The 13,540-nt window shown below is 36.8% G+C and overlaps 1 protein-coding gene across 10 annotated transcripts in view; it reads left to right on the forward strand.

The window, feature by feature from the left end:
• The window catches only part of LOC142980595 (cyclic nucleotide-gated channel alpha-3), a 92,039-nt gene that overhangs the window by 41,182 nt on the left and 37,317 nt on the right, over positions 1–13,540 (forward strand). For all 10 annotated transcript variants that reach the window (XM_076126075.1, XM_076126065.1, XM_076126099.1 and 7 more), the window contains exon 4: positions 9,267–9,396. In XM_076126075.1, coding sequence (XP_075982190.1) covers positions 9,269–9,396 — 128 coding nt within the window. In that variant the 5' untranslated portion in view covers positions 9,267–9,268. The remainder of the gene's footprint in view (positions 1–9,266; positions 9,397–13,540) is intronic.

Genomic DNA, 13,540 nt, shown 5'->3' on the forward strand with positions numbered 1-13,540 from the left:
GGTGCGATTACGTGCGTGCGCGGTAATGTGGCACACGACGCACATTTCCGCCGAGCGCTCGAGCGTCGGGCTCGGCGCGGAGCTCCGCCGCTGCGACACTGCTTGACCCCACGCTTAAGATGATTGCTGTCGTTTGTGGAATGTTACCAAATTACATTATACGAACATGTGTGCGTGAAGAGCTCTTATTCACTTATGACTATTATGTTCTTATTGTACTGTCAGAGGTATTTGCTGCTGACAAGAGATCTGCTCGCAGCCGCTCCTGTATTAATTTGTGGAAGGAAATTAAGTTTCTTTTGTGACACGCTTTGGTTCTTCAAACAAACCTCTTACTTTTCCGATGGAAACCTCTATTGGAAAAGTAATAAGCTTGTTTGATTTATTAAAGCAATATATGATTTTGTGCTCCTTTAAAATAATACGAAATTTATATACCACTTAAGTTTTTCACCATTGTAAGCTACTAAAACCTTCATCTTTAGCTCTATTAAAGTATTAGTTTGCTGCATTAGCATATAAATCTGTTACCAAAAATGTAGTAATAAGAAGATATAGAATTAAAGTTGCGTCTACATTTTATCCATGATAATAAATCAAAGCATGAAAATATAAAAATGAGTTGTGTTTATAAGTTATTCGACACACAAGCTGGACTAGCTTGTTTGGCTAGAAGACTTAAACGAGGCGTAAAATTTTGCTAAAAGCAAAACTTGACGAAGTCCGCGACTTACCTTGCAGCGTCACTGTACATTAGTAAGTTTCGTTGAGGTAATCTATCAGTCGGCTTTGTGCTTGACGTTTGCCGCACTTTTTGTTATGAAGCTGAGTTTTAAAACGTTAGCGTTGAAAGTCTTTTGTAGTGTGTTACATGTCTACGTAAGTTTGGCACAATAGAACACCCGGTAGAGTTGAGACAAACAATCGTTATTAAGAAACACCTACCGTAATCATATTCATTTTATCAAAGTACTCTCCAGACTATGGAAGTGAAACCACAGAAAGCTAAGCGGCGCCCACTCTTTTTCAAATCTGATTAGAGGTTTAATCTAAACATTGTTGATAACTCCATAGACGGATGAAGTTAACGTGAAAAGAGCGAGCTATCATGAAAGTAAGAGAGTGAACGGTTATTACAGGAGTGATAATGAAAATCGCGCGCTAGTGTGTCGGGGCGGGCGGCGGCGCGGCACAGGCGGCCCGCGGGCCGGCGACAGCCGCCTGCCGCCCCAGTATCTACTAATTGAATCTGAGAACTTGCTGAGAACTTTCCGAACTTGCGCGAAATTTGATTAGCTCGTCATCTTTCTTTGAGCGTCGAGTTTTAATTTTTTTTAACTCAGGATTACCTACCTGTCGTGAGATTAATCGTGACGCCGTCAGAATTGCGTATAATCACACGAAAGGGTGTTAAGGCAGAACCAATTTAATGCTTCGGAGATTTTTTGAAAATCTTATTAAATAATACACAAATACGTTTTGCTGATATTTATCGGAAATTGAGATATTCTTATGGGTAAATATTCGATATCGTCTCAGTATAAATAAGAGGTAACAAAGTTGTATGCGAGAGTGATGTTAACGAATGCGCAAACAAATGAGCCGCAGCAAAATGTGTTTCCCTCTTGACTTTTGAACAGAAAACATTAACGTCGTGTGAAAGGAATTTTGAAGCCCATGGTCGTTATTCGGCGATCAATCACGGAATATTTCACCATCTCCGCTGAGCCATTTGTTACGACTTGTTTGGTACATTTATCTAATTACTTGTAGGGTAACACTCGGCTGTGCCTAAAAGATTGTTATTTATTGGCGTTGTTCAGTTGAGCGCTTCGAATGGCGCGACCTATTCATTATTTTTCGTTGTAATAGCGTCGGCGTAGCAACAATACAATGTAACATTTACGTTTTAGCGCGCAGGCGGATGCGCTCCCACTTGCTTTATTTATAGTTTCACACTCTTCGCATTGAAATGCAGAGCTGCGCGAGAGAAAATAAGTTCATGTTAATGCTCGCCGGTGCACACACATACTTGTTTTACACTTTTACGAGCATTGGGACGAGGGCCAAGTCGCCGCCCGCCTTAAATTACTTTTAAAATTAAAAGACGTTATCAAAAGCCCATTTAAGAGTTATAAAACATTATTATAGACAGTATCTTAAATGAAATAGGTTAATTTATCAGGTTGATCCCGGGAGGACGTTTAGATGATCCCTGCTAATTAATTGCGTCGGGCTCTGCTCGTGCACTCCTCATCTTTATCTCCCTCGGAGAAAGTATTAATAAGTTTAATAAACTGGAATTAAAATGTACTTGTCGTTTGTTCAGAAATTTGTTTTTAATTAAACATAAAATACGGACGTATATTTTTCGACGGATTAGTAATTTTATGGGAAACAATTTATTAGAAGTAAGCATGCTTTATTATGATTACGCATTAATGGAAATAATGCAGTTCTGTGGTCTGGCTTAAATATACTTTGTTTAATAAGTTAAATTGATATAATATACCTGGTACTTGATATGAAATATTTGAATTAACCGACGGTATTTCATCAGAATAGTACAATAACATAAATTTCAGGATCCACTTTTGATAGAATAACTGAATGAAATATTTAAGACAGAAATTCAAATATTTCATTAGCACTAGACTTTAGTATTCGTAGTTAACGTATATAAAAGTGTTTATACTAAATAAAACTCTCATAAAACTCATTTAAAGCTATCGCATTGAAAGCTCTTAAATTTTACTACAGAAAACCTTTTGCGGAAAAGATAACAATAGAATAGGCATTTAATTCGGGGCTTCCACGTTAAATTGCTTCGAAGCTAATTAATTTAATTAACTGATTGGTTAATTGAAGCGCTAATACAGAACTGTTTTCATGCTGTCGAATTACGTGTTATTTCAACGAAAACGAAGTAGTGATATGCATATAATTACGTTTTTGTATTTTCTTGTGCATTGTATAACCTAGCATCCTGATATGATTTATAAGTCGTTTCTATTCTCACACTCTGTCTATACATGCGGTAATGTCGATTCTCTTCAACGCCAGATATTTAATAAAAACTAAAGAGTCAATAAAGACTTTGATCTAAGTTACTTGCGGATACTTCCTCCATTTCAAAGCGAGCAAAAAATGCATTTTTTCAGTATAGCTTCTTAACAAAGTTCGTCGTTCGCCGCTCATACTTTATTCAAATAGACTTGCGGACTGGGAAATGTGGGTGAAACGAAAGTTTCGACGTGAGTAATCGCATAAAAACTGTACCAGAACAACAATCAATTCGAGACTTTTGTACTTAACCACCCCATATTTTTATAGTTAAGAAGACAATCTCTCGGCTTTGTTTGACGTCTAGCGGTGTTTACCTTGTAAAATATTTCATTTTAAGTGTTAGCTGGTAACTGGCAGCAAAACTTTTTTACGATAATGATATACATTACACAAAAATCTTCACGCTGTGTAAATAATCGCTTTTCTCCGCTTCATACTTATATGTTCACTAAGTTTTACAGAGTCTTTGTTTTCTTTTCTCGTAGAATTTTATGCAACCCGTATTTTCCTCCGTATTAAATTTCTTGTGGGATCCGAGCAAATCTTGATTTTCCTGCGAGAGTCTGGGCTCCTTCGCTCGGGCCAATATTCTGTGGTCGACGCTGTAAATTGGCTTACATCGGTGCATTGACACGCAAACTGTAAGTTGATTTTATGGTGCAAACCTACACAAGGCACGGATTTATCCTGGCTCACGTGATACCGTCATGCTCAGTTTGAATTCTGATATCGACGTAGCGAGCTCACGACAAAAGATATTGATTACTTCACTAAGTTCTCGCTCGATTGAGAGACTTTTTGTAGAGCGAAGCCGTCGACGTCTGCGTTTGTTCTAAAGTGGAGTGCAGTAAGTGCAATGGACTAGACCGAAAAGTTCTATCTATGTAAACTTGGTCGGCCCTGGCCGCGTCTACGTTGCAACAAGTTGTTAGTACAACCACGACATCGAAAATTGCACTCGTTTGTCAAATATTTGGTTACAGCTTTTATAACATGAAAGCTTTTCAATATTTATGACTTTTGCTTTTGATTGCTTTCGTTCTATTTAGGAATGGCAAATGAAAATTGAGTAAAATATTTTAAAATTTTCGGCACCTCTTGTCATTGTTATTATTGTTTAAACAAAATGAAGCGATAAAGTGACAGTGGCACACTGCCACAGCAACAAGGACACCGTTGGTTCACACTTGGTTGGACTCAGCTGAAATTCGATTACCATTGTACCATAATTCACTTTGTTCTTTGATAAATGATTCGGCACCCAAAGAAAGAGGTTTTCAAATTAATTTACTTTCGAGAACATAATCGAGTTTTGATATTCATAGTACTGGATTTTCTGGGTCCTCGTCTTACTCCTCTAGTTTCATGATTTTTCACGGACATTTTATTTTGTCTGTGAAATAAAGCGTATAACTCTTTTGTAGGCGAAAAAAAGTTTTATCTCTTAAAGTCGACGGAGCACGATAGAAAAGGCGAAGGAGGAAAGTTTCTCCGATCCTGAGCGTCACTTTGATGTGTAAGGTTCTAAAGCTGATGCGATTAAATATTTCCTTCACATGAGGTTTAATGTGCTGGGATCGTATTCAGTATTAAGATTTAGCGAGGGGACCAATCATAGCGCCTCGGCACTTTCCGTTGAATGGCGGCGAGACTGAGCCTCCTGTCACTATTTGTTGTTTGTGTTAGGTATTTGAAGAGAATTTGGATAAATTGTGGCGCCTGCTGGCGCTGCTCGCCCATCTGTGGCTCCCCCTTAACTTTACGATTTAATTACTTACTGCAAACACACAATCCCATTTAACTGAAGTGGTTTATTATTCTCTCCGTAAACATTTCAGATATAAATGTCGGAGTGGGTGTAGGCACTTACACTTTCTAAATAACTTAAAACAGCCTCTAATTGTTTATGACTATGACATTTCTTAGCAAACCGCTCTACTTCAAGTATCTGTTCTTATGATGGGGGCAGATGCGAGAAGCATAATTACAGTTAGTCTAACGTAGTCTACGTAAAGCCAAACTATAACGAAAATAATTTGTTCTACTGAAATTTCATGGGAACTTTATATTGCATGTTTTACCAACTATCATTACAAGTTGTGGTTAAACTTCAATAAGAAGGCGGGCAACTATTTTCAATAAGCAATCTTTGTCTTTGTCATATCATGGTTTATACAGTTTATATCATAATATTAGATTCTTCTTCGCATAATAACCAATTGTGTTCCGTTCTTGAGGTAATATAAAATGCTAGATTCATATTTATATCACATTATTATGGTAATGTGAGTCGTTTACGAGTCAGGGTGTATTAAAAGGGTAAAGTTTATAGCTCGTAGAGTTGGAAGTACCTACTTGCAGGTACCTTTCACTACTGATTGAAATATTGAGTAAAGTTTTATACACACTTTTGACATAGCTTTTTACTCAGTCTTTAATTTAAAGGATATTTCGCAAAATTTAAATATTATTCCTTATTTTAGAGTACCAACTTGTGTAAGTAGAATCAGTTTATATTCCACTTAAAGTGTTCCTAAATGTTTAAAACACAACATAATCGTATTTTAACACAATTATTTATGCGTTTATCATTAAAACCGGGTCTAGAATAAAAAAATAATTAGCTGGAAGCAACACAAATCTTAACGAGACTGCGGCACGTCTAAGTAATTAGCAAAAAGAGGCGAGACCGCGAACATAAATCATGTCTTAGCACCAGATATAATATGCTCTCATCTAACCAACTCTGCGGGAACTGCGCGGGAACAGTGCGGGTACTTTGCACCGAATTTACATTAAACTTCAAACGAAACACAAGAAAATTAAGTTCAGTTAAGTAAGCCGTTCAGAAGTTATGTGGACTCGAGCACGAATAGTTTGGTGATAACAGTCATTAGCGTGTAGTCAAGTTATAAGGCGGTAATGCCTTTCATGAACGTGTGTTATTGATCTAAATTTGCAGGCTTGCCATAATCTGCGGTATACTGAGATAAAGTAAAACCAAATCCACATTTATAGCTATAACAGTTAAAACTTGGCGGCCGAGTCGGAAAACTAGAGACTATCTATCTAGTGTATAGCACACTCTTTCTATAAAATGCTATTGTAGTATCAATTGTATCCAAATACTTATCACTGATATGTTTATTTTATACTTATGTCGTTCAAATTGTTAGAATTCGACAGCATTTAGTTACACGGCATATGCGGTAGAGATGTGCTACCATGTGCTAACAAAAGCCGTTACTTTATTTGCACGTAGGCAGGAGTATGTCGTCGTTAAACACCATTAAATCGTTTGTTCGTCCTTCTAATTGGTGTGTGTATCTGTTTACTTGGATCGGGGATTCTCGCACGTAACAGATTCTACTAAATTTTAATGATGTGTTGCGTCGCAGTGCGGCGCGCCTCCGGCCTCGACTTATGTGTGCGACTATCACAACCGGTTGACGCCACTTTACAACGCTCTGACGCCGAATTCCTATTCATATAATGAAGGGCTTACTTATAAATATTATATACCTAACGTATTCATCGTTATTAAATCCTGCCAGGTGTCAAACATTATTCAGCACGTGCAGTTTCTTGATACTGTGCTGTCTTTCAAGATACGAGTGGTCAAATGTGAGTTAACTATCGACGACATAGATTTTCTAACTTTTTCACGTAAAGCTTTAAATGCACCCGTCCTAAACTTTGTTCATCACACACGTTTAACGATGCAGAAACCTAAAAGTGTATTTCCAGCGTTCAACGTTGAACCAGGAGTGTGATCCAACAAAATATTCTCTATTTTTTCGTTCGGTTGCGGAAATAGAAAATTATTTGGTCGCGGGGAAGTGCGCTTCCGAACTGAAATCGTTTGAGAGGCGTTTGTGTTCCCAGTCGCGCTCGATTCAAGGCTCGCCTTCTTTGTGCCTTGTTTTGGTTAGATTTAGACAAGAATGTGTTTGATGTACGCGTATTGTGTAAATCTATTGAGTTCGTTTATAAACAAAGTTACTTTATTGAGTTGGCACACGATTGACGGATAAAATAGTTTACCACGAGAAGCTGGATAACGTTGACGATAAAATGTACGACGAAATGTATTATGAGTACGTAACTATTGCTGCAGCCAAAAAATGAGTGCAACGACCGAAAATAAAATGTTATGTCGAAACCCCTTCGTTAGTGCCAGACTTATACTTTTTTCAATGAAAAAATGAAATTCAGCCTGACTGATTAAAATACCCCGTCACGAGTTGACTGAAAAATGTTTCCAATGCACGTTGTAGCAACCTGGTTAACTGAAGCTGAAGTCTGAATTACTTAACAGTTCTTTTAGACAATGTACTTTGTTTATTCATGTACTAAGTGACTTATTATTCTATTATTCAAACTTGTTTTGTGCATTTCTGACATCTCGCTTGAACCGGGCTTATCCCAGGATTATCCTTGATCAAAAGTGAACCGAGATTGTCTCCCCTAATTAAGAAGTTTTTTGAACTTATCCTATTTGTGTTTATCGATACTTATATTAAAATTGTTTTGTCTATATCTTATTTCGTTTCTTCCATATATATACTTGTTTCACCTTAATAATAATAAAACAATTTTAGGTTTTCTGTTCAATTAGCATAAAATGTATAAAGGGCTGGGGAGTTATGCAGGAATCTATAATTACAGAGCGTTTAATCGACATGGATGCGATGACGTGGCTAACTGGCAAGCTTATTATTTATTGGCGTTTAGTGGCATCGCATCGAGACCGTTGGCACTCGGGCACTCTGGCACGGCCGCGCGGTGCCTGTACACGACAGAATATTTTGAAAATGGCACGTATTTTCCAATGCGGCCAGTTTGTTTACTAATAATTTGATTTTGTGTTGCCATTTTATGTTCAACAAAGTTGTTGTGTATGAAGCCTAGGGTCTAAAATGTACTATTTTATTGGGTACTAATTGTACTTATTTTGATAAACTGAAACAATTTGATTATGTGTAAAGAAACTATTTTGTTACAAGCGGTTTCTTATGTTAGCATTAAAAGATCATGCAGTTGCGCAAGAAATAACTTAGTCTCGGTATGTCTTAGGAATGCGTGGTGTCATTTTGCACTTTTGTTAAATTCGAATATAATTCAACTTTGTTAACATTTACGATTATGTACTTGTACCAAAATACACTTAATATAAATCCCATAAATAAGCTGTGTGAGTGAAACAAGCTTTCAGTACGTTAAAATGATAAGCACGCCAACAAGTCGCAGGTTTCCGCACTGCGACGCAACATACCATTAAAATTTAGCAAAACCTCCGCCTGCCGGAACGAAACAATCCACGTACATTCGTATTTACGTACTGTTTATGCATGTGCGATACAGCTTTGTGCTATGACGTCATGCTATAAGCGGCCCACATAAATAGCACCTATTAACTTGTTATACCTTCGCAGCCTCCGATGGGACGGGCCTATTTCTGTACCCATTATGTATGCTATAGTTGAGCCAGCTGCCCGATTGCATCGAGTTTTCATTTTATTTTTAGTTCGTTAGGTAACTTCTGAACCGAGTACGAAGGAGTTTCTTTTCGAACGTCGTAATTTGGACCGGAACTTTCAGCAAGTGGGCGCCTCAATGAACAAAATCGTGGCGGCCAGTTTATAAAAAGAATACGGACGCAACAATAGCTTCATTCGATTTACTCTTTATTTATTTTATTCGTATCGCAAGATGGTTCCGTTTTATTATCGTTATTGTTTCTTCATTGTTTAGAGACTGGCCCTTTGGACCGCGAGCGAAATGAACTTTGTAATAAACTTGAATGTTATCTTCTTAATTGGCTACAGACAATGGTACTCAAGCATTCAGTTAATTCTTCAACGGATGAGTTATTCGAATTGTTTTCAAGACATGGCTCACAGTTTACCAACTTTTTGTGTCCGGGCTAATTGAAACTTTCATATTCGAATTGAACGTCCTTATTTATTTTATACTTAGTTCAACTTACTTGAAGATGCAGCTAGAAGTTTATATTACATAATGTTTTAATCCAGAAAGGCCTTTATCTACCACTGTCGATTATAGAGTAATGTGATAGTTGTTATAAAACTTTATACCTATGGAAAACTGATCACTGAAATCGGGTGTAGGTAATCATGTTGCAGTTGCATATGAAGAAAATAGTTTTAATATTCTAATGTGTATGTATTGTTGTGCAGAAATGATGACGTGCCGGCTGGGCTCGCGACGGCTGGGCGGCTCCCGCGGCTCGCTGCAGGCTGGTACCGCGTGCTCCGCCGCCAGCGAGCTGGACCTCTCCTCGCGCTCCAGACGCGCACACAAAGCAAGGTGAGCACTTCATACACTAAAACTAATGACTGAAATGATTTTCTACTTGTTTTCTTTTGAGAGACAACTCTCGCACTAAGATGCTCTTGTGTCGCGTAGAAATTGAACTCACGACCTCTCGACGCACTTTTCTACTATCGACACCCACCTAGTTACGATGAATGTTGTATAAAAACTTGATCAGCACCTCTTCCAAGTGGCGTAGGAACAAATTTTTGAGAAGTTTAAAAATATCTAACTCTTTATATTCGATAGTACCGTAAAACAAAATCAGTGTCCCAAACGAGTACAGAAACAAATTTCTAGATACTTTAAATGTCAAACTGTACTGACCTATGTACTAGTTACTAGTGTGACGTCAGCAATGACGCGGTACTAAAGCTGTTCACTCTGCTACAACTGTATGCAGGGTTACCATTTGTATGATTCACAAAAAGCTATATTTTAGTTTCATCTTTTGTTCGTTGTTTGTATATTTGTACAGCACGTAATACCTCGCCGGCTTTGTATAAGGTACTCGGCTGCTATTGGCTGGCTAAAGATGAATCATGTCACTATAGACTTTCTATCTATCTAATCAGCCCGTTTCCAGCCTCTGTTGAGTATAGACCTCACCATCAGTATGCTACTTGAAACGATCCTTTGGTTGTCTCATCTATTGAAGCCCTACATATTTAACTATATACTTTGAAAATTGACAATTCATTTTAATCTAGTTCCTTATATTAAACATTAAGTTAATCGTCACCAAACATATAATCGTAAACCTGTATCAGCATACATTTACGTTTGTTTGTACAGCAAGAACACCACATATCCACTTGGTTTACGCTACCTACAGCAGAAGCCAATATCGTTTATGCCTGAATAGGCCTTTATTCCTGACATCGAGCGCTGAAATATTTTCCAATACGACCAAAAAACATATAGCCCATTAAGCCGTTAATGTCGCGGCTTAATGGAGTATATTTTTTTCCATACCGTTCTCGGCTTTACGTTTTCTTTCTTCACACGAAAACCGGGATTTAATATGCGTCGAGGAGATAAAACGTATTAGTTAAATGACCTATGAATTAATTTATTACAGAGATGCAAACTATATTATGACACCTACACATAATGTAATTAAGGTCTATAATTGTGCCCAAATAATTTACTTGTATATATTATTTGAATATGTATTTTAGCGAACGAATGCCTCTAACCACAGTGTTACGCGCTGAAAGCATTCCCAAAGGGATTAACAAAAATGTATTTTTTCAGTTGAATATTTCAATTTTAAGTCTCGGTTTTAACGTTAGAATTTTTGATTTTAATAATTTAAATTTTGAGTTAAATGTAGTCAAAATTATTTTACATAATATATTGGGTACTCGTGTCTGAAAAACTCAGTTAGTGAATACAATACAATTTATCAAGTACTTTTTTAAGCCGTTAAGAACCTATTGAGTATATCGTGGAAGCTCAATTTATACTAAAGTATTAAAAATATTTGAGAAATAATCTCGAATTAACACCGATTTTTATATTTTGTAACTATGTACTTATGTATTTATTGCATAGTGACTAAGAATCATATTTTTTTTTTCAAAGCTTTAAAAGCTAGTTAACAAGGCATTGTTTTAGATATACCAAGGTCTTTATCCCCATCCTAATTTTATTTATTGTAGTTGCCCAACTAGAGAGTTATTCGACCAACTTTTATTATTAGCTATCGCAGTCAGGTAACTTTTTCAATTCCTCATTGCCAGTGACGCTCACAATGTTAACGTTCAGCCGTTATTATGCTACTTCCAAAGAGACTTTATTCTGTTACATTTTCACACAGATTTAATAAGTTTTTTATTGAACCGAGAACAAATAATGAAATATGGAGAGGCTCTTTGAGTATTACGTTTTATGAATTTCTTTGTAGAAAGATTTCGACGTAAAATTCATTTAAGATGTGACGTTTTGAAAGATTTTCCATAACAAAATTCGTCAATATCATTCCTAGAAAAAAATAGGTAATCGGATAACGGGTAAATTGTCTCTTTAATAACTATTTCCAAACCGAGCTACTATAGTCATTCGTAGTTTTATTTGACTTTAACATTATTTCTATTGATGGTAGCTTTTTTAGTGTTTAAACAGTGATCATACATTTTAACGAATCCGTACTTTAGCTCGGAAAATTCCAAATGATTTTCCCGAACAACGACGTATTCTGACAAGTCCGTTACGACATCGGAATTAACAAGCTCCCCTGTTGTGCATCAATTCATCTGATTGACTAACCTTTGAGATCGACAACCGAGCCCTACGAAAGAAATCTTTCAAGCAGTGATTATTTTACAAGTTATCGATTTTCAAGTTAATTGGATAGACGAATTTTCCACTACATAAACTGGACTTCGATCAGAGTTTTAAAACTAAATTGGGCAATCTACTTTTTAATAAAGTAGGTATACTTAAGTAGTTTGCGAATTCCAATAACATTAAATAACCGTGCGTCGGAAACTTACGATGACATAAATCGTTTAAAGTACGTCTTCTGGGTATTTAAACGAATTGTTTTGAATTTCATTTCAACCGTTATTAAATACAAAGATTTATTTAATTTAGTATTCATTTAGCTGTTAAATGCTTAAAATAATTTATAATAGGTCGGCAATGTACTCCATTGCCGTCTGAATAATGTCAACCTATGACTATTTATTGACACTATCTGTCTTTTTCCATCGTTGATAGAGGCAGATGTATCCAAAGTAATATTGTTCGACTAAACTGTCGACGCGTCACACTTTTTGTGTTCAGCATTTTACACATCGGAGACGCGATATTACTTGATATCCCCCCTAAAGTGGATCTGTCAAACCGCCACAAGCGATAAAAGAGATCCATCGCGATCATAACACTTTCAGCCTCTATGTATTATGGACCCATTTTTTAAACGTCTCAATGATATCGGGGATTATATCCATGACGTCTACTCGTACGTTTTATAGCTGCCAATAACTTAATTTATAAATGACAAGGCTTTGTGCAGGGCTGGAGAAGTAGTGAACACTGAGTGAGAGTTCGAATTGGTTTCGATTAGTATCTCATGTGCTCCAACGATTAGTTAAGTCTAGTTGAAGTCTAGTTTAATATTTTTTGACGTGTATAAATTTTCTTTATATGAGGTGGTTAAACGTGCGGCGTCGCCTCCATTAAGGCGTCAGTGAAGAGGTTCGAGGGCCTCACTCTTGTTTGCCCAGGAGCGCGAGGGCCCTTTTCTTGAGTGTCGCTTTAATCACAAGTGTTGACTCGATGAGCCTCCGTCGTCATGTGTGAAAAGACTCACGTACACTTTTAAAAATAAACCAGTTTTATTTAAAGACCAACACTCCCATTTATGTTCAAATAACTTGTTGAAATCATTTCCGATATAGCACTGTTTGTTCAGGCTCTAGAACCCAGAGTTAAATGTACCTTAACCACCACAAATTATGTAGCTTGTATTACCTTTCACTGAACAAGGTTGGCAATATTTAAAGCTTTATTTATTTTACTTTACGAATGAAAGGAACTTGAGCGCTTTCAAAAAAGCAAAAATTTCGCGTCTTTTATGTTGGAATTAAATAAAAGATTTCGTGGTATTCATACTAGGTGGTTATTATGTTCAAAAAATACGAAAACAGGTAATTAGCTACATTATATGCAAAGGTTTTTGAAAAGGGCGTATTTTCTAAGTGAGTTTAGTCTTGTTGTACGCCAGCTTGAGGAAAGACTTGAAGTAATCGCCTTATGTTGTCAACTCCTTATTTTTCCCTGTCGCTGTCCTTAAGTAATTCTAGGTAACTCGAGCTTTCAGTTGCGCTGTAAATTGCATTACATGAAAAAATAACTACGTACTTGAAAAATTTTATTACTTTCACAGCATTGTCTGATTTCCTTAAATGCCATAATTTAAATGGTATCTTTTTATATATCGATTCTATAAACGCACAAACAAAAATGAAATAGAACGCAGCAGCAGCAGCCCTATAGCACCTGTAATATGAGCGAGCGTCTGTCGGCGCGGCATCGCGGCAATACGACCGATCTCATTTTTGAGCGGTTTATATCTCATTTTACGGTACGACAGTTCTAGCGGTTCTGCCTCCACAGAGGTCGCATTGGG

Source organism: Anticarsia gemmatalis, chromosome 2, assembly GCF_050436995.1.
Source record: "Anticarsia gemmatalis isolate Benzon Research Colony breed Stoneville strain chromosome 2, ilAntGemm2 primary, whole genome shotgun sequence".
NCBI classification, from domain to species: domain Eukaryota; kingdom Metazoa; phylum Arthropoda; class Insecta; order Lepidoptera; family Erebidae; genus Anticarsia; species Anticarsia gemmatalis.